The 27177-nt window shown below is 37.6% G+C and overlaps 1 protein-coding gene across 1 annotated transcript in view; it reads left to right on the plus strand.

Annotated features, from left to right (window-relative positions):
- LOC100888295 (chloride channel protein C) overlaps positions 1-26890 on the plus strand; it is a 28011-nt gene extending 1121 nt beyond the window's left edge. Inside the window, exons 2-22 of the mRNA XM_030976129.1 lie at positions 954-1072; positions 1857-2106; positions 2744-2873; positions 3876-3956; positions 4546-4721; positions 5803-5895; positions 7631-7754; positions 8460-8579; positions 9999-10193; positions 11355-11440; positions 11959-12104; positions 12184-12243; positions 12369-12533; positions 13665-13836; positions 15022-15193; positions 15624-15790; positions 16341-16523; positions 17202-17304; positions 18247-18342; positions 18812-19072; positions 25087-26890. Coding sequence (XP_030831989.1) covers positions 1060-1072; positions 1857-2106; positions 2744-2873; positions 3876-3956; positions 4546-4721; positions 5803-5895; positions 7631-7754; positions 8460-8579; positions 9999-10193; positions 11355-11440; positions 11959-12104; positions 12184-12243; positions 12369-12533; positions 13665-13836; positions 15022-15193; positions 15624-15790; positions 16341-16523; positions 17202-17304; positions 18247-18342; positions 18812-19072; positions 25087-25131 — 2838 coding nt within the window. The 5' untranslated portion in view covers positions 954-1059 and the 3' untranslated portion in view covers positions 25132-26890. The remainder of the gene's footprint in view (positions 1-953; positions 1073-1856; positions 2107-2743; positions 2874-3875; positions 3957-4545; positions 4722-5802; positions 5896-7630; positions 7755-8459; positions 8580-9998; positions 10194-11354; positions 11441-11958; positions 12105-12183; positions 12244-12368; positions 12534-13664; positions 13837-15021; positions 15194-15623; positions 15791-16340; positions 16524-17201; positions 17305-18246; positions 18343-18811; positions 19073-25086) is intronic.
- The last annotated feature ends 287 nt before the right edge of the window (positions 26891-27177 follow it).

Consider the following 27177-nt stretch of genomic DNA (forward strand, 5'->3'; position numbering starts at 1 on the left):
AGAAAGGTGATATGGATGGGAGGGCACAATATAATCAAATTACATTTTGAGTAGAGATTGACCTTGTTTCTTTCAAGGTAACTTTGAAATGCACAGGCATTGGAAAAAGAACTTGAAGTTAATCAGTCTATTGACGTATTATACAGATTTTTCGTCAACCAGAATATATCGAAGCAGGGCTTAATGATCAGTAGGGTTATCTGTATAGATCACCACTATCAACTGGAACTAGTGCTTCTGTGTCAGTTTGAAGTCTTGTTTTAGCTTAGTGCTTGGTGAGAAATTGTACTTTGAACCGCTTTTGGAATGTGTCAATAAGGCTGATATGATAGGGAAACAGAACAGATTTGTGATTACTGCATTGTACCCCACTGTACTGGACTCTTAACATACTTCTGTTTTAGAGTAATGTCATCAAGCCTCCAGCTCCAGGAAGTTTGTAGATTAAATGTTCTCATCAAAATGTTCATCTTCCTAGTGAATGAGTTTAATCATAAAATTATGATTCATTCATTTTTATTTTTTATTTTTTATAATTATTATTTATTTATATATTTATCATTGTTTTTGTGATGATTCATTTTTTTTTCTTTCTTCAAATTATTATTATTATTATTTCATTTTATTTTGGTTGGGAGGAGGCAAAATTTTGTTGGTGTCAAAACCATGAACAAATTTGAAAAAGATGAGCACAGTTTGACTCTAATGGGAGTTTAAGACTCCTTAATTAGGATATTTAGTTCACAACAATAAGCCTTTTCTATTTCTTACTGATCATTTATTGATATTTACTAATCTTTACCAATGCTTTTTCTCCCTTGCCCCATGGTAATTGATAACTAAAAAATGTTCAAATTAAAACTGTTTTGATGGTTTCTTCTAACTCATGTGTGTCTGTGGGGCTTCTATTCATGTGGTAATAACCTGTCAATTTCTTCTTTTTGTCGTTTCAGAATACACCTGGAATCATGACATAATTGAAACAATTATTTGTCACTGTTTCAAATAAATATCAAAGCTTCTTCTGGAGGACTGGGTAGTTTCTGTAATTGCCCACTTATGCCAACCGAAGGTGAGATCAAATGTTCAATGATTTTTATTTTTAAAATTACACTTTTTGGTGTGTGTAATTTTGTTCCTTTTTTTATAATTCATTGAAGTAATTCATTTACAGTCTTAAAAAAAAAATATTTTGAGCTAAGTACAAATATGCATACTTAATACATAATATTACAAGTGCTCCATTTTTATACTCACAAGAAATGATAGAGTAATACTTATTTTTCATGACCACTAACATATAAAGATAGCATAATTCTATTCCAGTGAATTGCCTCTCTGTGCTGATTTGACAGCACTAGATTTTAAATTTTACAGCAGTATACACCGTAAATGTACATTTGGTGAATGATTTAAGTATACTTTGACAAGAAAGATAATGAAAAATACAGAAATAAGTACAGAATGATCCATCCATTTGCTCACTAAGGCAACCACATAAGAACAAGAACCCCCAGTAGTTGTCTACCAAATACAAACCCTTTGACGTGGTGAGAATTAACTGAGAATATAATCAAGCCTGATGAATTTTTGAAAGTTCTGTTTGCATGGTAATGAATGCAATTTAGAGAGAGAGAGCTAGAGAGAGAGATGGAGGCTCAATGTTCCAAAGAAGTTGTCCATTTGTCATCCGGAGTATTCAAGGCTGTTGTACTGTCAAATAAGGCTATATATCTATACTCAAAAAGTTATGTGAGATCTATTGCTTTTATGTAAAAAAAGAAAAGGTTATATAATTGTAACTTTCATTGTTTTCACAAGAGTTCAAGTTTTATCATATTCTTTTGAATTAATAATTCCTCTCCATTCAGCGACGAGGATGAAGATCAGGGGTTCTAGGGAGTCCAAGTACGGGGTCGGAGAAGACCACCACCCGACAGACGACAAAAACAGATTCTTTGCCAAGGGGCGGGACTACGAGAGTCGTTTTGTCAACCATCAGTACACGGCCCAGGAGCGGGAGATCCTATCGGCTTATGAGAGTCTGGACTACCTCCCTCCCCACAGTCATGTCTATAAGAACTGGCTCAAGCAACAACCGGCTAGGTATAGTATATATGATGAGGATGCAGTGTCCTGGAAGGGGTCAAGTCACTATTGTTTGGGTTGAGGAGGGGGAGGGGGGAGGGGGGCATTCCTCCCCAAATCAATTGTGATCTTAAGTTCATATTCATGATGATAATAATAATACAGCATTTGTTATGCGCCATGGATCTAGTAAACGATTCCGAGGCGCAGAGGGATCCCATTTATTACCCTTGCTTTAGCACGGCTGCCATCACGGCGCTCTAGCATTTCAAGGAATTAATTTCTGCCAGGTACCGACATCACCTGGGTGGAGTGCAGCAAACGTAGATCAATGTCTTGCCAAAGGACATTAGTTGCGGCAGACCTTGTGATGGACAGTCCGGTGACGTATCCACTCAATCATGACACCGTAGAGTGACTATGATAGACTATGAAAGACGGCATAGTCTTTAAAGAGAATTCCCTTTCCTCCTCTTACTGTCTTTACATCCTTTCCCCCTTCCAATTCTTTTTTTTCCTTGCCATTCCATTCAGGAGGAGGAGGGGCAGGAGGGGGGGGGGGGGTTGGTATGTGCACCCTGCTCCCCCTCTCTGTTTATATGTCTCACTCTCCCTGTTTCTCTTATACTGTTTTTTCTTCTCGTTCTCTCATCAGACTTGATTGGGATCGTTGGGTGATGATGGGTCTGATCGGTTTCTTCACAGGCATTGTGGGATTCCTGCTCCATCAGATGATAGATCTTATATCAGACTTCAAATGGGACAGGACAGAAAAATACCTCCAGGTAGGTCAAAACTTGTTGTAGTTTTTGCTACGTGGAAGAGCCAGATAGATGTTTATTCAGTGTTAATGTGCAGTCAAACCTGCCTTAACAGGGAGGCGCCATAGCTCAGTCGGTAGAGCAGTGGTCTCGTAATCCCGTGACCCGGGTTCGAAATCAAGTCGATGCGCTAGTGCCCTTTGGTAAGGCATTAATCCTCATTACCAGGTCCCTCAGAGAGGACCTAAAGCCCTCAGTCTTCTGGTTGGTTACTAACAAGCATTTATTGCTTTCTTAGTTGCCAGGTAAAATAACCATCACCACTATCTAACCACCTGTATAGAAAGAACACATTGTTTGTCACCCTTGAAAATAGTTCCTCCTTGAAACATGTTCTAAAGGAACCTGCACATGAAGACCACATTTCTATAAAGACCACTTTTCTATATGGTCTCTCTTTTAGTGGTCTTTATATACAGGTTTCACTGTATATGAGTTAATGCCCTTCTTATCCACAGCAGAAGATCGTTTCTCTTTTGCCAGGGTGCCACTGTAGAGTGATTCATCCACTTACATCAGACTAGAAATGGGGCAACTCAATTTATTTTAAGTTCTTTCATAAAAGTGACATGATTAATATCTCTACTACCAACAGCCTGTTGCAGACTAATTACTAATAAATTCAACTCCCAAATCAACTGCACGTCCTAAAAACATAAATTTTAATCTGTGGGAAATCAAGTTGCATACAGTTTCTTCAGTTGCATTCATCTCTGACCTTTTTTGTCTTTTTAATAATACAAAATTGATTGATTTCTTAAGTTTTGTGTGTGGTATTAGTTTGTCACTTAAAAGATTAGTTAAATTTGATAAATGTCAATGAAAGCTTGCAAATACTAACTAAAATACCTGTTAAAAAGTAGCCGTAAAATCACTTTTGGCTTGAATCCTATACACTTATTATCCATCAAGTCCCACTCATAAATTTCTATATGTGTATGATATTTTCATCTGTTTTTCTTTCAGGAGAGGAGTATGGGCATAGCTTGGCTCTTCTTAACTGGTGTCAGTTTGGCAGTTGTCTTAGCTGGCACAGCCATTGTAGTGGTAAGCATATATGTGTTGCAACATACACTAATTTGTTTAGTTTCTACACTTAGTTTTTGCATAAATGAAAATTTCCTGTGAAAATCGATAGACATTTGTTTGAAATTGTTCGACACTTGATTGCTTAATTGTGGAGGGAGGGAGTTACCCATATAAATGTAGTCAAATTTACTTTAGAAAAGTATAATTTACCAAACTAGCAATTTCAGCAAGTAGGATAGGAAGGAGTCACACTTCTGCAGTGATACAGTAAATGAGTAAGTTGCCCTAACATCAAACGGTCCCAACACACCCTTGCAGTGAGGAGCTAGGTGCTCACGGTTTCATTAGTTACAAAATCATACATCTATTATTGTTTTTTTTTTTTTTTCTTTGATTTTAATTCTACATTTTTCAACATAAAAGTAATATGCAAACCAGCTACATAGATATTATTGACAAAAGTAAAAAACCATATATAATCATTTCATAAACACATACTTGACAGATCATTTCAAAATTTAAAAATGCAGGAGAAAGATAATACCTTATAAAAGATAATACCTTTTGCTTTCATTTTCTTGATAAAACCTTGTGTTTCTAATCACAGTACCTGAGACCCTCTGCAGCTGGTTCTGGGATGCCTGAACTGATTGGGTTCTTGAACGGGGCCAAAGTGCGCCACATCTTCAACGTCAAGACTCTGGTGGTCAAGTTCTTCTCCTGCATCTGTGCGGTCAGTAGCGGACTACCGGTCGGGCCAGAGGGTCCCATGATCCATATGGGGTAAGTGATAGACTGTCTTAGGGGTATGCCATCACTTTATATTTATGGTGCTCATTTCATTATTTCCTGCAGCAGGCCAAGGCATACACTTTTTGGTCCAAATTGAAGGTATTTTTTTAGGACTGTAAATACATTTTTTAATTTGATTCCATTCAATTGAGTGAAATCATAGTTTATACTTTCCTAAGTGTAGTATATGTGTGTTCACATCCAATGAATGAGCAAAGTAGGCTTGTAAATGCTTCTTGTTGACTGTGATAGAGTTTTAGACCAGGGTTTGGATTTAAAGTTACTTTCTGTTGAGGTGAAGGTCCTAGGTTCGAGCCCTGGTGCAGCAGCAGTGTTGTTTGGCAGGAGATTAATCTACATTTTGACACTCTTCACCCAGGTGTTAAATGTGTAACTGTGGCAAGGAAGTCCTTAAATGCTGTGAACACCGAAATCAATAGCCCAGCTAGAGCCGGGGTAATATTGAATTGCCTTGAGCATCTTGCTTGGTGGACATGTGCACTATAAAAATATCAAAAATGATCATTGTTATTGTGTACCATTATGCTTTGGCCTCTTACTCTTTTACCATGAAATTCTCAGTTTATTGGTCTGTAGACTCCTTATGGTACATACAGTGAAAGAAACATGCAGACCAGCATTTTTAGGGAATATGCTTGAGATTTTGCTCATAAAACTCTTAAAGACAGCAACACCACACTAGGCCCCTACAATGCCAGACTGAGTATGGAGTACTCCTCTGGCAGAGCCACCCAATTGTGCTCTGACAGTTTGGTCATCTTTAGCAGAGGATATAGTCTGCCTGAAGCTCAGTGGGGATGTAATGTGGTTCTCAATTCTCTTGTGGGCTTGTGAGGCCTATTTAAGATGCATCAGGTTTTTATCATTTCATGGGAGGGGGGAATCTATGCATTTTTTGTTTAATTTTTGTAATTTTTCTGCCCTTTTCACCATCGATATCAATCCAAACATTGTTGACGTTCTCTAAAGACCCTGTGGATGATTATGACTGTATGATGATTCCTGGATGCGCTTTCATCAATGTGTTCTTTTCCATTTCTCTTATGTATAGATCTTTGATAGGCGCAGGAATCAGCCAGTTCAAATCAGAGACAATGAAATTTGCTCTGCCGTTCTTTGAGAGATTCAGAAACCCGGAAGACAGGTAAGTTCTGTATCAAATCTCCTTTTACCCTTTCCCATCTCCCAGTCTCAACAAATTGAAAAAATGTTATGACCTGCTTATTATAATAAAGAAATAAACAGGGTTTATCTTTTAATTTATGTAGCAAAAGCAATAATATATAGCCAGAAATATGGTACTCTTTTGATCAGAATGAAACAAAAATCATTGTATCCCCAACTTTTCCTTTGTTATTGCTCCTTGATCCATAAGATTTCAATGATTTGAATTTTGTGAAACTATATTTGGGATTTTAATCACTTGAAAACATTTTGCATGAACGAATCTATGGCATTTACATGTCTTGACATCTTTGATATGTGTTGTGATATGTATAATAATAATAATAATAATAATAGATTTATATAGCGCAGCTTTTATACAAAATATATTCAGCTGCGCTAAGATAAGATGGGGTGCGTGTGGGAGCAAACGATGCTCCCATACCCACACAAAGTCCCGGTGGAAGGAACCATCCGACATAAGTCGGTTGAATTCCTCCACACAGGAGTTGAATTCCCTTAGAGACAGAGTCGAACCGGCCCATCTCCGAGTCCGTGGGAGCACAGGGAGGAGAAAGATTGCCGTGGGGAACAACCCCCGACGACCCAACTCATCCACGAACTCCCACAGACGCCGAGCCACGGTCACGGGCTCCGCATGACTCAAGTCGTTGGTACCCAAATCGATGACCAACACAGAGTGCGTGGAGCTGGCCTCCTCCAGAATAAGAAAATACCTTCTCGGGTTAGCCCGCATCCTGGAGAAGCTCAGCCCCCCCCCTCTCCGTAACACTGCACAGAACGCTGCTCAGCAGCTACGATAAGTGACAACTCCCCAGCCCGCCGGCCCAGAGTCCGGCGGACAATTCTATGACCGAATAAGAACATGACTCATAAAATCAGGACGGGTGCCCAGCCCTAAAACAGTAAAAGTTTGATAATTAAAATTATTAACTCTCCAATTTGATGTAAACGACTAATTACCGTGATAATTAACCGTCAATATTACGGTCCCTTCAATAAAAATACGAAATATCCGACTGTACATAGAATATCTCAAACTTTGTAGATAATCAGCGCAAAACTGATTTTGGTAAATTAAAAGGGTTAGAATGTCTACCCTTAGTTTGTCTTTGCGACCTTCTTGGGATGGCACCATCCTGATTCCCTGGAACATTAACATTATCATCTCCGGCTCACCCTGCTACATCCTCCCCTATTGGATCTATACCTTTAGGAACATTAGGAACCAACATATACTCTCCCATGTATTTATCTTGCTGTTTACGAGGACATACTTTATCATGTACATGTACATCAGTGAAATTAGGATCAAACCTAAAATTATCCTCATTTAACTCTACCGCCTGTGTGTCAGAGGGCACTTCTCTTAACAATTTACGATTAATCACCTTTACTTCACCTCCATTAATGGGTCGAACATGATAGACATCTTGGTGGTCATTATGCCAGATAACTAAATATAACTTATCCAAATAGACATCCTCTAACTTATGCCTCTTATCAAATGCACATCTCTTCAAAAATACAGTTGAACCAATACTTGGATTTGAAATATTATCTGAAATTTTTGAAGCAAATTTTCAAGAGTTCACAACAATGCTGCCATATGTTTATTATTTAAATGAATAAAGAGAATTTATGACCAATTCAGTTGTAATAACTCATTCTGCTTTGGGTTTCTTTTTATCAAGACGTAACTTCATATCAGCAGGAGCAGCAGCTGGTGTAGCATCTGCCTTTGGTGCTCCTGTGGGTGGTCTCTTGTTTGCAATGGAAGAAGTCTCATCATTCTGGAGTATGAAGCTATCATGGCAGGTAAGACCTTGAATGCAATACATTGGCCAATCAGGAGCCAGCTTTTGACATTTGATTGCAGATTCAGTGTTTCTGATTGGCGGATGCTATGGCAATTACAATCTAAAGTATGGTGTTCTGGCAAATTAGGTAACTGTGAGAGAAAAACATTGGCCAATCAAGATCCATCTCCTTAATCATGGCTGCAGATATCCTGTTTATTATCCAATGACAGGAACAATATAGAGTATGAAGTTCCAGTTGCATGTTTTTGCGGTTAAATTATATTTTTCATGCCATTAGCAACATTTGCATTATGACAAGTCACAGGAAACACAGTACATGGCTTTAATACTATTTTATATAATGATGCTTGGAAGGTATTATTCATAATTTTTGTTTTAGTATCTTATTGTCTATGCTACAAGCCTTTGCCAGTGTCATAATAAATGTTTGTAATTTCAATTGTACAGGAAAATTGTAATGAATACATGAAAGTCTGTTGTTTACAACTTTTCAAGCATAGATAGAGAGATAGATTGTTTGATTGATTTGAGGATTGGGTGGATAACTGAAAAAGAAAGCGGATGGACGTATAGGTGGCAAGTCTTACATGTTGCACAAAATAATAGAAGGAATATTAAATGAAAATGTGGATGAATTGAAAAAATACTTTAATCAAAATAATTCCATGCGAGTGCACGATTTGATGTTTGATAATTACAGGTGTTCTTCTGTTGCATGGTATCAACAGTGACTACAGACCTCTTCAACTCAGCTTTCTCAGCATTCAGATACCAAGGAAACTTTGGGCTTTTCAAGGCAGAGAAATACATCATGTTTCAGGTAATAATAATAATAATAATCTGGATTTGTATAGTGCTTAATAGGAAATATCATCTCTAAGCGCTTTACAGATTTCATTACTCAGGTCATCAGATTCATTCATACACAATGCGCACCTTCTCCACTCCCTGGGGAGTATTCCTACCCTTTGCTCACCGTGAGGGCATATGGCAATAACTAACACAGATGCTTTTGTTATCCTACCAGGTCTCCATTTCTCTCCTGGGTATGGAGTGGCAAATGTAGATTAATGCCTTGCCAAAGGGCATCAGTGCCGTGTCAGGGATTGAACCAACGACCTTTGCATTTTGAGTTAACCACTCGACTATGACACCTGTAAAGTTTGACCGATACATTTATCCTTTCAGTTCCTTGGGAAGAAGTATGGTATTGTAGAATCTGTCTTGAAATATCACCTCAAGAGACCCTTTGAAAATGGCCATTACAAACTTGGGCATTTTGAAAGAGGTTCTACAGCCACTTTTTTTAATATAGGGAAATGGGTCTTTGTTCTCGCCTGAATATGGGAATCATAACCACGTCATTAAATACTAGTCCTTCTGCAGTCATAACAGTCATAACAGAGTCAATGCTTTAACATTTTGGTATTCATTTACCACCTTCGTTGGACAGGTACATTGCACTAGTCATTGCCCTAAGATTGGACGTACTTAATGGTTACCTTGCACTGGGAAAATCTTGAAATGCATATAGCAGCTTATTAAAATCTATGATCATGATAGTATCATCATGTTTTGTATCACGATAAAGCACCTTCTGAATTTATTTGAATACCAATCAATTAGTATACCTGCCAACTGTCCCGATTTAATTGGAATATTCAGATTTTTCAAAATTCTTAATGACCCAAATTTTGGCTCGTTTTACAATGTGCCGCAATTTGAGAGTTCGCGTGTTGCGTGCGTTGAATGGCTGCACGATTCAGAGCAGCGAATTTGTATTCGATTTCTTGTACAGATTTACCGCGTATTGCCATTTTCACTACAGCTCTATACATGGACATGGTAAGGCAGTGCGATCGCCTGTTACGGGTACAGATTTCTTAATTTCAAATGTTGGTAATTATGAATTAGAAGTAGAATGCTTTTGGTTATAAAAGAACCGTCTATTGAGTCTTCTGACATAATTTATTCCACTAGCACCCCTTGAATGTTGTAAAACATGTTTTCCTTCAATATCCCATCATCCATCATGCATTGATCTTCTGTTTGACCTTATGTTTGATCTCATTTTTATTTTTATCATTATATATGAATGATTTATTAAATAAAGAACAGATTTATATTTTGTGTGTTTATTCTAAGTTTTGGTTGGTAATTTTAAGTCAGACAATGGCGCGCTTAGAAACACCCATATTAAGCGCCTAATAAATATTATTATTATTATTATTATTGCCAGGTCCGGGAGGGCATCGATGTCAACATCATCATGTTCATCCCCACGGTTGTCATCGGGATCATTGGAGGCGTCCTGGGAAGCCTGTTTGTCTTCAGTAACCTCAAGCTGGCCCGACTCAGACGACGCATGATCGCTCTCACGCGGAAGCCATGGCAACAGAAACTGATGCGGCTGACGGAACCCTGCATCATTATAGTAAACTCAATTATATCTAGTGTTAAACTATTATTTTGTATCAAAGTATGCAATAGTTCTTATATACTTAATAATCAATATACCCCATCGGTTCCATACAGTTTCTTTCACAATGTACTTGCATGACCTGGGCCCTGTCTTATAAAGAGTTGCGATTGATCCAAATCAAGCGCAAGCCTTTCAATCAATCGCAAGTTTGCAGTCTCCTATCTCTTACATAGTTCCAATTTGATATCAATTGCAAAAAAGTTGCGATTATACAGTAGGCTTGCGGGTGCACCATGTGAGAGAGAGAGAGAGAGGATTGATGAGTCCTAAAAAGGACTCTCAGTAATCTTTCTTGAGGTTGTGTAGTCCTGAAAAGGACTGTTTGTATAGTCTTGAAAAAGACTGTTGGTTATCTTTCTTAGCTTAAAGTTCTAAGGAGAACTATAGCGCTTGGAGAGGATGAGTAGCGGGAGTGGCTCAATGTTTCGAACAGGTTGACTATCCGTCGTCAATAACAACTCTTTGTGAGACGGGGGCCCTCTGACAAATGATATTCCTAGTTACATGTGAAGCCAAAAAGAATATGAAAGGAATGTTACGATAAAGGCCAAATCTGTTTAATTAAAGCTTTAAAATAAAGACAACTTGTGTGGGCAATTACACAATATCCACAGTATTATGGACATCCAGATCACATTGCAAAATATGCACTGAATGGTTTATTTTCCTCCTCAATGAAATTTCAGTGTAGTTAACTGAAGGAATTTTTTCTTTTCCTACTTTTGGCAAACATTGGAAAAATTTAGACTGTCTAATAAAATAAATATTGACACATTTACAAGGCTTTGAATTTTCCCCAGTTCTAGCCCTTATTTTTAAGCTATGAAGCAAAGTAAATGTGTTTTATGAAGTCTCTTTGTATCTTCTGTTTACAATAATGTGGTACCTTTGTTGTTTGTATGGGTTATAAAGATCAATCTGTAGTCTTAATTTTCACAATTTCTCAAGGTATGTATACTTCTCGGAATAAAATGTATGAAGGATAGGGTGATCATTCTTCAAACAAAATTATTTTTGTTCACAACTTTCCAAAGATACAGCAGTAAAAATGAGGAATTATTATGTTTGTATTTTTGACAATTTTTCCTTCTATGCTTTGTTTTCCAAACCCAGATCTTAGTTGCCACAGGCACCGTGTTTCTACCGGCAGCCTTCAAGTGCTCTCCCTATACATGCTACTATGAGGGCGAGAACAAACCGTAAGTTGGCTAGCGTTATGTCGTAATAAGTCTGTCTGCTCAACTTCAATCTTAGATTTTTTAAAGAACAAATATTAAGCTGGCTATCATTACATCGCAATAATAATTCTGTCGCCTTAACTTCAATCTCAAAACTTTTCAAGTGTTTACTTGGAACTCTCTGAAAGTGTTATTTTCAATCAATGTGAATATAGAGAGTTAAAAAGAAAAACCAAACAAAAAGAAAGAAATCCTGGTAAGTTGTAAGGTTATTTGATTATTGAGACCAGAAAAGAAAGAGATTGCTTCAGTAACACTTACACACACTACAAAATATTAACACAGATGTGCTCATTTATAATCGTATAATATATTTCTGTCCCATTTAGACCTGACTGAACAGCTCAAATTCATTGTCCATCAAACGCAATATGAAAAGCATTTTATTAATAAATTCCAAAATCACAAAAAACTAACTTTACAAATTTTATGTGAATGTGTGCTCGAATTGATTTTGTTGTACCATTTCATGCATTCAGACCAACGGGGTACAGTCCAAGATGCTTAGATGAACAAGCAGGCACTGGTCAATCGGTCAGCATGTATACCTGTGATCCGGGTGTGGTCCAGTACAACCCTAATGGCACCTTGGCCTTCAGTAACAAGACTTTCAATCAAGGTATGTAAATTTGTGGTCATAGGATGGGGTGGGAGGGGTCAAGCAGGCACTGGTCAATCGGTCAGCATGTATACCTGTGATCCAGGCGTGGTCCAGTACAACCCTAATGGCACCTTGGCCTTCAGTAACAAGACCTTCAAACAAGGTAAGTGGATGTGTGGGCATAGGATGGGATGGGAGGGGTCAAGCATGCACTGGTCAATCGGTCAGCATGTATACCTGTGATCCGGGTGTGGTCCAGTACAACCCTAATGGCACCTTGGCCTTCAGTAACAAGACTTTCAATCAAGGTATGTGAATATGTGGTCATTGGATGGGGTGGGAGGGGTCAAGCAGGCACTGGTCAATCGGTCAGCATGTATACCTGTGATCCAGGCGTGGTCCAGTACAACCCTAATGGCACCTTGGCCTTCAGTAACAAGACTTTCAATCAAGGTATGTAAATTTGTGGTCATAGGATGGGGTGGGAGGGGTCAAGCAGGCACTGGTCAATCGGTCAGCATGTATACCTGTGATTCGGGTGTGGTCCAGTACAACCCTAATGGGACCTTGGCCTTCAGTAACAAGACCTTCAATCAAGGTAAGTGGATGTGTGGTCATAGGATGGGGTGGGAGGGGTCAAGCAGGCACTCGTCAGCCTGTATACCTTTGATTCGGGTGTGGTCCAGTACAACCCTAATGACACCTTGGCCTTCAGTAATAAGACCTTCAATCAAGGTATGTGTATGTGTAAGCATAGGATGGGGTGAGGGATGTGGGAGGGGCCATTCAGGATGTCCAGTATAACCCAAAGGTAGTTGAGGAGGGGGGGGGGGTGGCACTCAGTATTTTTCTTGGTTCAATACAACAGCTGTGGCACTAGTGCTTTCAGCAAAAAATATATTGAATAAAGGTCTGTCGATATTGAAGAGAGGGGGGATGATATTAATAATAATCTGGATTTATTTTGCGCGTTATACAAAATACCATCTCTAAGCCCCTTTACAGATATTATAACCCCAGTCATCGGATTCATTCACGCACAATGTGCACCATGTCCACTTCTTGGGGAGTAGTATTACCAAATTGTCACCATGAGGGTATATGGCAATTACTAACACAAAGGCTTTCGATCTTCCTACCAGGTCCCCATTTCTCTTCTGGTTATGTAGTGGCAAATGTAGATTTATGCCTTGTCAAAGGACATTAATGCATTGTCGGGAATCAAACCCATGACTTTTGCATTTCAAGTCAAGTGCTTAAACCACTTGAATGCAACACTTCTACTGATGACCCTACTACATGTTCCCCTGGATGATTCTGACCCGTACACCTTGTTGTTGTTTTTTTTTTTGTAATGGCAATCAGTCAAGAACTGACTATAATCACCAACGCCTATCTTTTTAATATTAATTTCTTTCTTTCTCTTTTTTTCTATCTTTTTTAAGTATATAATATGGATAACCACTTATAAAAATAAAATATAAGCTTCTCTCTCTTTTTCTTTTTTTCCCCCTTCGAATGAAAAGAAAAAAAAGAAGAAAAAACCAACAAAACCAACACCTCTCCTTTCTCTCTGTCTTCTAGTTGCAACCCTCCTGTTTGTGACTGGTGAAGAAGCCATCCACCATCTCTTCTCCCGAGACACCCATTGGGAGTTCACCTATGCTGCTCTCCTCACCGTCCTGGCGTTTTACTTCATCATGGCTTGTTGGTCGTGTGGACCTTCCATCTCGTCCGGTCTCGTTGTTCCTATGCTGTGAGTATAAAAGAATTTGAATAGTAGTTAAAATTGATTGTGGTAGTGGTGGTGGTAGTGATAGTGGTAGGGGTAGTGGTAGTGGTAGTGGTAGTGGTAGTGATAGTGGTAGTGGTAGTGGTAGTGATAGAGGTAGTCGGTTGGTGGATGTAAAGTTGCAAATTGGTAGTAGTGGTGTGGTAGTGATAGTGGCAGTGGTAGTGATAGTGGTAGTGGTGGTGATAGTGGTAGTGGTAGTGGTAGTGGTATTGGTATTGGCTTGTTGGTCGTGTGGACCTTCCATCTCGTCCGGTCTCGTTGTTCCTATGCTGTGAGTCGAAAATATTGTGAAAAGAATTTGAATAGTAGTTAAAATTGATATTTGTGGTGATGGTAGTGGTAGTGATAGTCGGTTGGTGGATGTAAAGTTGCAAATTGGTTGTAGTGGTGTGGTAGTGGCAGTGGCAGTGGTAGTGGTAGTGATAGTGGTAGTGGCTTGTTGGTCATGTGGGCCTTGCATCTAGTCAGGTCTCGTTGTTCCGATGCTGTGAGTCTAAAATGATGTGAAAAAGTATTTGAATAGTAGTTAAAATAGATAGTGATAGTGGTGGTGGTAGTGATAGTGGTAGTCGGTTGGTGGATATAAAGTTGCAAATTGGTTGTAGTGGTGTGGTAGTGATAGTGGTAGTGATAGTGGTAGTGATAGTGGTAGTGGCAGTGGTAGTGGCAGTGGTAGCGGTAGTGGTAGTGGTAGTGGTAGTGGTAGTGGTAGTGGTAGTAATAGTGGTAGTGGCTTGTTGGTCGTGTGGACCTTCCATCTCGTCTGGTCTCGTTGTTCCGATGCTGTGAGTCTAAAATAATGTGAAAAGGATTTGAATAGTAGTTAAAATTGATAGTGGTAGTGGTGGTGGTAGTGGTAGCAATATTAGGGGTTCTTTTGGAATAGGTTGTGGAAATGATAAGTGAAAGAGTAGTTGTGGAGGTAATGGTATATAATAGGTGCAATCATAATAGTAGTGATATAAGTCAAAGTGGTGTTAGCAAAAATAGCAGGAGCTTTACAAGCAGCAGTTGTAATATTAATTTTTAAGTAGTTAACGTGCTGTTCATTCTCAACTTTGTTCTAGCGTATTACGAAAACCTGTCAAATGAACAGTGAAACTAATGTGCACCATCTCCCAAACATATCCAATATTAACCGCACAGGTACATTGGGGGTCTCTATGGCCGCCTGATTGGCCTGACGATGGTGTCCATGTTTGGGGTCCAGACCGATGAATACTGGGCGTGGATGGATCCCGGAGCGTTCGCTCTGATTGGTGCAGCATCCTTCTTTGGGGGCGTGTCTAGGTTGACCATGTCCCTCACTGTGATCATGGTGAGAATGTACTGCTGACGATGTACAGTGTGAAGTTTAGTGATTGGTATAATGTAATTAAGTCAACCTGTAAATGACCTACCATTAAAATTTTGTAGGTTTTTTTTGTCTTTCAAATGAAAATGCTAAAAATGGGAGTGGAGGAATTATGAGCAAATTTCTGTTATAGAGCTTTGAAAATAAAATGTTGCAAAATTTTAGACCAATGATTATGATCAAGGTTTAAAAGAAAACTTGTATTAAGTTTCTTTGTTTCTTTAATCTATAGCAAATGTATGAAAAGAGCAATAGCAACAGTTGTCTCCTTTTTTGGTGGGGGGGGGGGGGGATGAGGACATAGAATCTTGTGTTTGCGTGGTTCCTATAACATTTTGACCATGACATTCAATCACCATTGCCTTCTATTTTTCTTATCCATTATCTCAAACAGATGGAGATCACCAACGACATCCAGTTCCTGCTCCCGATCATGGTAGCCATCATGGTAGCTAAGTGGGTCGGAGACTACTTGACCCATCCCCTCTACCATGCCCTCCTAGAGGTCAAATGTATCCCCTTCTTGGACGAGGAACCGGTCATCATGCATCAAGGGAAAAAGTAAGTCTGCATTCGAGCCCAAACTGATGTACTATTTCTTATAGTTCCAAAATCAAAATTTCCACTTTAGAGTCTGTTTTTTTATACTAGTACAAGAGGAGGCGAGTTTGCTCTGTCAATCAAGCATCTGCCTGCCGAGCCAAAGATTGTGGGTTCAAATCCTACCCAGGCGGGTGACTGAAGCTTGTGTGTGTGTGTTCATGAGCCCCTCCCGTTTCAAAACACTCTGTCCCTTGGATAAGATGTTAAATGGAGGCCCCGTGTAGAGGAGAGTCACCACCTTTGCACGTTAAGAACCAGCTGCACTATTTGTATAAGAGCAGGGGGGAAACCCTGGTGTAGTAGTCCACCCAATCAGTTATCTAAGGAGGAGAGTTCCACAATTTTCTTTATTAGAGATCATAGCAATGTCTTTAGCCCATTGAAATAGATAATGTATTAAACTACTTTAGCACACTTAATGGCAATTTAGCTACAATTATTATCTGGTGTTTTGAAATTTGCTACTGAATTACCAATGCATATATCTTCATTACATTTTATTCAATAGTGTGAATTTAGAGTTATACCAAGCCAAACACGCCATGGCTTCACCTGTCAGAACACTCCATCAAAGAGTCTCCGTAGAGGAGGTTGCAAAGCTCCTCTTAGAGACGGAACACGGAGGGTATCCCGTCGTCGAGGGAGGAGATGATCCGAGCACCAAGAACCAGTTCTGGGGCATCATTACAAGGTAAGGTTTTAATGGAAGATTGATAAGATTTGTCAAGTGAATTAGATTTATCATTTGGTTTAAGCTTCTGTCAACCTTGATATTAACTTGGTTTTGATAGAAGCAGAAAAATGAGAGGAACAGGTCAGTGAAGGTTTGAGCAAAAACCGATTAAAAATGAGAAAGTTATGAAGTTTTGAAGGTGCGATCAATCAAACAAAAATTGGCAACAATGTGATGTATCTTGCGAGGTCCTCTCAAATTCGCTCTGTACAGACATTTTTATAAACTTTTATTTTCTTTGTTATTAATGACATAATAGACTTGTTTTATACAGGGTTTGTATAAAAACGTATTTAAAATAATCTATTTAAGGTGCATGTATGATTAAAAACTTTCTTTTGGGAAAACAGAAATTTCAGAATTCTTTAGGGCAGAGCAAATGGGAGAGAACCTCACATACACCAATTTGTTCATAGACCATAAATGGGTATGAGGGAAATTTATTTTGCTCTTGTGATCAATATTGATTTATCTATCTAAATCTATCAAATGATGTGGCCAAGAGATACCGGTACCCTCTGTGATGATTTAATATCAGAGCTCAAAGTCCATCAATTATTCGTAAGAATATTTGATTAGTGTCAGAAAGATTATTCATTCTCTGTGATGCCAAACTATCCTGTGTTTCCATGCCAGAATTGAGCTGCAAGTCATGCTGTTAAACGAGCATCTCTTCCAAGGACCAAATGAAGCACTAGACCAAGATAACCCGGAAATTAATCCCTTAGATTACCAAAAGGTAAGAAGCATTTAGATCATTTGTAATTATGTTTGACCTGTTAGGTATCATTTTGTAACCTTTGACCTGTCAATTCAATTTGATTCAATTCATTCTTTTATACATCCAAATTCACAAAAGTACATGGCAAATGGTTTTGGTCACACATTGTAAAAATACGTAATATATAATCATAAAAGAACCATCAAAATAAAAGGTAGACAAAACAGAAATATTCTTATACTCTAGTATTATACATTCAAAATGATGAAAAGGATAGAACATCAGTGTGAAGGAAGGAAGGGAGGAAAACCACGCCAAACCGATACTGATACTTGGGCCCACATGCTCCTCACTCCATTTGGTTGTACAAACGAGCGGAGTATTGAACATATGAGCCCAAATATCGGCTTGTACGACATTTCAATGAGCACATTCTCCTTCCTGACCGTACGTCGTTTGCTGGTAGCATACTTTAATTAGAGAGGTCTGATTCTTCCTGTTATGGGTTATCAAGGAGTATTTTTGCCTGATTTCATCTTCTAATTGTTCCTTTTTTACCCTTAAAGTAATATTTTTCTAAACCTCTAACCCTTTATGAATGAAGTTTGAAGTACTAGTGCAATGTTCTTACTGAGATGTAAGTGTCTAGTATATCATTCTCAATGCCGTGTATTTGAGAAAAAAAATTGAATTGTAGTCTTGTTATCTGTCTTTTATCATTTTGACCTCTCAGAAATCTTATTAGAATTGACCTTTGAACTTTGAACCCTTGAGGTATCATGCCATCCCACTGTGTGACATTTTAAGTTAAAGGCATAGATGAACTTGATTTAACTTTGATGTTTGACATTTCTGCATGCTCTCTTCAAATTTCTTCATTCGTACCCCTGTGATTGTGATTTACTATGGTAGCAGTGCATGTTTGACCTTTGACCTTTATTTCTGCCCTTTGACCTCCAGTTGAGGTTAGATCATCTGAAGGATAAAATGTCAGCCGACACCCTGTTCCAGTCATACGTAGAGGATGAAAGATACCAGAACATGTTCATCAGTTTGGTAAGATGAGGACTTGGGAGTGTAATAGTCAAGCTAGTGTAAAGCTCATAATGTGTCATTAACTTTGTTTTGAAAGTAGCATTGATGATTTATGCATGGCTTGGGTTTGTCTTTGAATTTAACAAACTCATGAAATAAAATACAGACTTTCTGATCTTTTGATAAATCAATTTGATATGTTTTACTTCAACATACAATTTACTTTGAAGTTTTTACTATATTGCATTGTGTAAGAGAGCTCCGCTCAATCCAATACAATCAATTTAACTTTTTAGATGCCATCATTAGTAATTGCCCCAATTTTGTTGATGATACACATGCACAATCATAAAAAACATGATACACTACTTTAACCCCAAAAAAGGAAATATACTAGTGTAATTGTAGTTGCCCATGTATTCGATCCACGATGATGACTGATGTCAAAAGAATTCATATTTCATTAACATCTCCTTTATGAACTCATCAGATGCCGTATGTGAACCAGTCTGCCCCCTGCATCCCTGACTACTTCTCCCTCCACCGGACCTACATCATCTTCCGCACCCTCGGTCTCCGGCATCTCACCGTGGTCGACGCCCAAAACCACGTCTTGGGCATCATCACAAGAAAGGACCTGATGGGCTTCCGCATGGAGGAGAAACTGAGTGTCGTTCTTCATCCAGGGTCGGCGTCGCTCAACAACGGTGTACCCTCACAGGAGAGCTCTACCCCTGTAGAGCTTTCAGATGTAAGTCACGTATAGGTTAGGGTTGCTGTGACTAGCAAGACATTTATTTATAGGAGTGGGACTGGTGATTGGATTAAGAATTCCCCAGGGCCCCATCTTACGAAGAGTTGATATCAATCGTAACTTATTTGCGATTGATATCAATCGTTACTGTGTACATAAGAGATAGGAGACTGCAAACTTGCGATTGATTGAAGGACTTACGATTTATTTGGATCGATCGTAACTCTTTGTAAGATGAGGCCCAGGTGTAATTTGTACTTGGTAGTGCTGCAAGTAACATGACATTGTTTTGCATAGATGGGTCTAAAAAATATATATATATTTACAGCTTACATATAACAACTCATTGATGCCATGTGGGTTTATCTGATGCTTAAATGCATCATAAGTCTGTCTAATCAGTCTTTTCTTTGAGAACTTGGAGATTCACTGTGCAAAATTACTGTGGCCGGCACTCAATGATGCTTTAGATATTTTCTTTATGTTTTATATTTTTATACTTTTTGGCTTTGGTATTACCTACAATCAATGTATTTAAACCCAGAGTAAGATCATGTCTATAATTAGCGCTTTTTCCACTTGTACAACTGTGATGAACTTATGACACCTCATCATTGATGTATAAAGTTATTTATTGATTAATTCAATTGGATCAGAGAAAGATTTTGTTTAAATTTTGCTATGTATTTGAGCATCTATTTTTCTTTAGACATTCCACATTCTTTTCACAACTCCAGTTATGGACTCATCTGGGAGCTGTTTCATAAAACTTGTTACCTATAACAAGTTACTAAACTGTTATAAGCTACTGAAATAATGGCATTTGATTGGCTGAGAGCAAATCTGTCAAAATTTCAGCACTAGTTATTGATTACAAGTTTTATGTAACGGGGCCCTGGTTGAAGAGACACATTTTGAATATCTTATATTGGGCAAAAATAGGAATTTCTCTTTTGGCATTTAATTTGTTTTTAGCTTTTCCTTCAGTCGTTTCACTAGCTTTTTCTTCAGTCGGTATTGACTCAAATCACCCATAGCCTCTTAATTACTTCCATAAGGTTCACAAAAATATGTCAAGCATGGAGAATAAAGTAAAGAAAATAGAATTATGTAATCTTTGTTTCGTCAAGATGTACAGACATTTACATAGCTTTTCAAGTACATCTGTCTGTCTGAGCGTTTTCCTCCCCCCCCCCCCCCCCCCACAAAGAACAGCATCTATACGAAATAACTATTCCCAATATTTGAAAATGATATAATGCACTTATATTGCACCATATATTTATGCTTTCATAGGCAAATGAACTATAGATGCATCTGTAGCCTCTCTGCCCTGATAAGGAGCTGGAGCATGCGAAGAACTTTCTTTCTACCGGTAGCCAAAATAACTCTCCTGGGTGGAGAGTGGCAAATGCAGGATAATGTCTTGCCGAGCACATTAGACTGCAAAGGCTGTGTACAGTGGCATTGCAAAGTGAGAGAAATTGACTAGTTATTATTGATCATGTACAAGAAGGTGGTGCAGTAAATGAAATCATCGTACTTTATGGCGTCATTTGAAAACCCAGCCCCCCCCCCCCTCCCTTCCCCCATCCCCCAAAAAACATATTTCCAAACCCCAACCCCTATATATCACATGACACATTCGTTTTGAAAGTGTTTTTGTCAACAGAGCAGTCGCCAAGTGTATGGTTTCACATCACTACTTCCCTCCGTCCCCACCCACCCCCCCCCTTCCTTCTCTTTCTTTTTCTATCCTCTTTTCTCCTCCCCTTCCCCTCCCCCTCCTCCCAACTCCCCTGGCCCTCTTACATCAAATTCCTGTCAATGCACCTATTCACAATGCTCTTGCATGTTTTTCCATGTCTTTCCTAAAAGAATCCTTCTCTTTCTAATTATTTAAAAGTAACTGGATTAATTGTAATATTTCATTAACTGGAATGACTCTAATACTTTACTAAATACAACCATTGTCATCTTGTAATAATACCCAGATAGAGAAACTGAAACAACAAAAAATCTTGGATCATTGATGTCAAATTAACTTATCTTGACCCTGTTAACAATGTTGTTGCAAAAACAAATCACCTAATCCTAACAACTTCATGTTTATTTTGAAAGGTTCTGTACCGCTATGTACCGGTGTGATATATTTCTTTGAAATCTTATCTGGACTGCAATGAAAAAAGGATGTCATCTTTTTCGAAACTCACACCAATCATTTCCTTTAGCTGATAAAAGAAGATTTATTATGACTATCTTTTGTTTGCCATGACAAGGAAATGATGATATTTACAGTCCAGAGAATCGAAAGTGGGGCGGATTCCAAGTAATGCCTGCACAACAAGACTGCAGGCATTTTAACGAAATCAGTCCCAGGGAATGTGGTTAGCCTAGCAAATATTTTAATGGGTATGTGAGTATGTCAGTACTGTATCTCCTTTATGATCAATAACCCGTGGGTAATAGAATAGAGTGTTTAAATTATTCCAGAGTTGATTTCTGAAAGTGTTAGTCCTTGTGACTAAATATTGTTATGGACAATAATTAAAAAGGAGCAACTTTTGCTGATCCTTAAAATGATTTCACAATTTTTATTCTCAATAATGAAGTTACAATTTGAGAGGAAGCCCAGTCGGTTCAGGTTTTGATTTTCCAAATAAAAAGATTTGCAATGTTCATTAGATTAAACTTTGTGGTCCTCTATGATGTCTAACTTCTCTCACACGCCTTTATTGACTGCCTTAGCTTTTTCGTTTGCATGATTCTAATACAAAATTTGCACTACCTTTTGTTCATCATGTTACTATAATAACATCAAATAATGAGAGATATTTTTAAAATCATTTTTGCTGTTATGAAAAATATATTTATATATTTTTTTTTTAAATCAAGGGTAGTTTGATGCAACTCCTAAATCAAACACGAGTCCTGGATACACACTTTGGTTTGGTAGAAAGTTAGTCGAGTTTGATTTGGGAAGTTGCGTTAGGTTTTTGCAACTCTCCATGCAAGAAAATTAATGTTGTTTCATCTTACTTCTCACTCACTTTTGCATGATTCTAATACAACACTTTGTCATTATTAAATAAATGCTGCCCATGTATGTGTCTCACTCGAATGCAAATTGTACTACTGCAATACTGAATGCACCAAAGAGCTAGATATCATGTAGAAATAAACCTGTGTGAGAGAAAAGAAGAGAACAATACGCAATGTTGTTGTGATCTTTAATGCCTGCACTCACTTGCATCAGTTCTATTGAGAAAAATATTGAGAAAATTGAAGAATATAATTTGATTTGATTTGATTTGATTTGATTTATTTATTTCTGTTTGATTTTCTTTTTCTTTTGCATTTTTACAAATATATAACAAACATTGCAAATTTACACACGACAAAAGAATATATGTAGAATAAAGTAAGACTGGCTGTAACTAATCAAAAGCATCAAACAGAAACAAGAGGGTTGACAAAGTATGCAAAGCTTGATAGTATGACAACCCTCACACTTGCACCACAAGTACTGAATAGGGCAGTGTTCTTATGCTAATTCCAATGCTGAACTGAAAGTCAAGTAGGGTTTTAATTTATATTCAGCTACTTTCAAAGCAGTAGTCAATATTCATCTCTTGTCAGTATTATTCTCCTAGCTGTAAAGACTAGAAGTAATATCACTAAAATATGTTACCACAAGTTTTCTAGTACTCAATCTCTCTTCCTTGTAATTTGTACATTCACAAACTCTGTACGAGATGCATGTGACCACAACTCTGTATTTAATATGCTAATAAAGATATATGTGCTATGCAAATAGTAGAAACGGCAAAACACTAATTGTCTCAACATGCCTCATTTCTTCTGTACTGTCATATTTCAAATGCTACTAAAAACTTGTTGTTGTTGTTACTCTCCTGTTTAACATGTTGTTTCATTGCTGTTTTACCCTAGCTTTCCTTTTAACCTCTAGTCCCAGTAATTGAGCACCCCGTCTTCTAACCTTTAACCCCAATAAACATCTACCCCACTCTTAACTCCCACAAAGCTAACACTCACCCCCTCTCCAATACCCCTCCCCTGTACCCCTTCCCTATACCCCACAGCTACCCTCATATCCAGTGATTGGACATTTGCCTCAGCATCATGTACTCTTGGCTTCATTTCGTCAAAGACATAGGGTTAGGACTAGGGTTTATATTAGTACTAGCAAAAAATGAACTGAATCACTATAACCCTTGGGTCTCTCCTCCTGGTATACCGTTAACTAAATTGGGATGTGCAGAGGGACCACTACACTGAGGTTTTCCCCTACTCTATACGAATAGTATAGATGGTAACTCTCTTCTACACAGGGCCTCCATTTAACATTCAAAATAAAGCTATAGGCTAGTTTGTCTCAAAGACTTATTACCTTCAGTGGATAATTTCTAATGAGTCTAGGGCTTCGCATTATTGTTGCGATTCTTGGAGGATATATTGAAATTAATTGCACTGACCACACACAGAAATTATGGTTTTTAATTTCTAATGAGTCTAGGGCTTCGCATTATTGTTGCGATTCTTGGAGGATATATTGAAATTAATTGCACTGACCACACACAGAAATTATGGTTTTTAGTTTTTAAGTCATATTTCATGTATAGTTAAGAAAAGGATAAGCATGACGCATTTGATCAGCGATTATTACTGTAGAGGTGTATGAAAATGGCCTTCAGCTACCAGTCATTCATAGCAAACATATCAATGGAGAATAGACAGTGATAGCAGTGGTAATAATGATGATTATGATGTTGATGATGAACAACATGTGTTCTGGGGGTTCAAGAATGTCCAAATGATTATGATGATGATTATGATAAGTGTGAGGATGGTGATGATGATGATGAGGCTGAAAATGATGAGGAGGAGGAGCGTGATGATAATGAGGAGGATGAGGAGGATGAGGAGGAGCATGATGATGATGATGATGAGGATGATGATGAGGATGGTGATGATGATGAGGATGAGGATGAGGAGGAGAATGATGAGGATGATAAATGATGATGATGACGATGATGAAAAACAACATTGGTCGTGGGTATTCAAGTGAACACCTCCCCCACCCCCATCCTCCAACCAGGAAATAATGTTTTTTATTTCTTTTTTATTGTGTCAAAAACACCCCCTCCAAAAAAGGCACCCCAAAGCATGGGGAGTTCTTGCCATATCAGAAATTATATTTACAAAAATGGTCATTGCCAGTTGCATCATCCACCAAAGCTTGAATAGACCTATAATGATGATAATGATATGAGGACTTGTATTGTATCAGATATATAGTCTCCTTCCAATTCATGACAATATTTTGCATCCTTACAAATTACTTTTGCACTGCCCCTACCATAGACTACTTCGATGGCACCAAATTTACAAGAAAAATATTCTCTGCCTGGTTGATGTAGACTAGTCTCATTGTTTTTGTTTGTTGTGTGGCTGCTGCCAATTTGCCTGCAATAGTGATCAGATTGTTTTTGCGATGTACGTCACTGTCTCGGATGAGATTGGATTCAGGGTCCTTTAGCTATTATGACAGGTGCAAAACAGAGAAGACCTTAATGATTAAGAAGGAAGAAAACAAAACAATGTGCGTCATTGAAAATTTACTTACCAGTAGATTAAAAATATTTGCAAACAACGAAGCACCAAAGGAGGAAATGCAGACTTGGTGACGTGGAATTGACCAGTGATTACTTTTTTATGCTGTAGAGATTCCCTCTTGACGCAAATTAATGACGTAAATCTGATATAAACCAGAATCTATACAATAATATTGTAATATAAATTAATCGTCTTTTTATGCATTGCTGACACGCATGGCTTTCAAGGTAATTTATGAAATAATATTTGCATGATTCTAAGGAGTAATAACAGATGATAATGTGATTTATTCAGATTGGTTTGTTCATTTCTTTTGATTTTGATTTTGATTCATTAATCATTCAAAATTAAATTCTTTTATTTGTTGTTCACAGAATTTTGAAGAGTGGGACTACTTGGATGCTAACACCGGATCGTGACCTCAAGGTGCTAAAGAGGGTGCTAAACACCATCCGTTACCATTCAAATTCGTTATAGAGTGGCGTAGCATCATGGTGCCAAAGTTTGTATGTAATGCTAACACCGCCAACAATCATACCAACCATAGGTAATGTACTGTGTAGCCTGATGAAGACTCGCCATTCAAAATGGATTCTTAACCGTTACTGCTATCTTTTTTCTGAAACATACAACTACAAACTTAGCATACTTCTCTGAGAAAAGTTTTAAAACTCAGTTACTTCTTGACTTAAGGAGATACAGTACTGATTAACTCGTTAAAGTTAAATTATTCTATATTTTGTCCCTCTTAAATGTAATCAAGTACTTTTGTATACAACGCTCTTGATTTAATTGTTTTTTTTTCTCACTATAATGGCTAGACACAGAATGTGCAATCTTTTTTGCTAGTAACTGAAATTTAGTTTTGATGTTGAATATATATATTTTTTAATATATATAACTGGTTTATTGTTAGAAGTGCAGGTCATTTATGGATATGTGTTATATGATTATGTTGACTTTGAGGTAAGATGTATAGTACGTCAGAGTGTCTTGTGAATACAGTAATGGATTTACAATTTTACATCCTGGCTTAATGTCCAAATCATTTCACATGTGCAATTGCAGGTCATTTACTCTTTGTTGAGCCCAAGTACAGTTTAGGTGAGACCCAACAATTTTATTAGGTTTTGAAGGAAAACAATTCATTCATGAAAAGTGTTCTCAGTAAATTAAACAATTCTAATGTCCTGTCAATAGTTGTATAGACCTGTTTGAGTTGAAAACAAAGATATGAGAGTATACTCCACTTAGCAATATAGCCGTAATTTGGAGTTCCTTGTAGATGTTTACATGTTACGATGAATTTATCAGAAATCATGGCTGGAACATCACAATATCTGGCACATTCATCTTTTAAAACAAGTTGATCAATATAAAACATTATAAGCTCAAATCCAATGATCCTGTTTGCAACCAGTACTGAATATCAAATGATTTTAATATTTTATTCTGACTGATGAAATACGTGATATCCAATCTTGTCACTAATACTGCGTTTACACATGTAAACACAGTATAAGAAGATGGGTTAGTTCACATTCCAGAGATAGGCATCCAGATATTTTAGTACATGTGTGAAAATCCCTATATACATGAGACTGTGACTTTCGTGAGCATACTGTTTATGATATAATAGGATATTCATAGTGTATTAATTACTCTCAAATGTACAATATATTGTATTTGTACCGGTAAACAAAAAATATATATATTTCATTTTTGTTTTACATTTTAGAATTTCATGTTCCATTGTTAGGTTTTTCTGAGAAATGTTTTGAATAGCTACATGTTTCACATGTCTTTTTCCCCCTTCTACATTCATGAACTTACTTCAGTGCATTTGAAGCCCATATACGTATAGGTCTTCTAAAGGAGGCTTTTAAAGCTCAGTTCCAGGATGTATCTGTAATTCTGTTTATATCTGAATTCCCACAGTATGTTTCAAGTCAGGCTTTATATCTCCTTACTTTGCATTTTTATGTGAAATTTGTAAAAACAAGTTGTTTTAATGTCCTTCTTGCCCTTAGATCTCAGTGAAGTATTAGTTGTTTGTAGGTAATGAGAAGATATATTTGATTATACCAAAAGTTAGCTGGTAATCAAAATATGTTGACAGGACAAGTAGATGAGAAAAAAAATCATGTCAAGGTTAAAGGTAAAGACCAGTTATGGTCATGCGATTGCATTGTGAAAGAAACGTTGTGGAATCGATCAGAAAAGGTTGATCATCTAGCATCTAGCATCTGCAAGGTTCTGGAATCATCAAAATAAAAAGAAATTTGGCCCATTCTTCATAAAGTTACAAGCACTATACACAGAAAGATGTATATGGGACTACCCTATATCTCTCACAGACCATGAGAGAAACAAATTTACCAAATATATGAATTAGTAGGCGGTTTCCCGGCAATTTTTTTATCATCATGTATTAGTAAAAACATATTCTTTCACATGATTGGTGA

This window comes from Strongylocentrotus purpuratus, unplaced genomic scaffold (genome assembly GCF_000002235.5).
Source record: "Strongylocentrotus purpuratus isolate Spur 01 unplaced genomic scaffold, Spur_5.0 spur5_scaffold_8, whole genome shotgun sequence".
Classification (NCBI taxonomy): domain Eukaryota; kingdom Metazoa; phylum Echinodermata; class Echinoidea; order Camarodonta; family Strongylocentrotidae; genus Strongylocentrotus; species Strongylocentrotus purpuratus.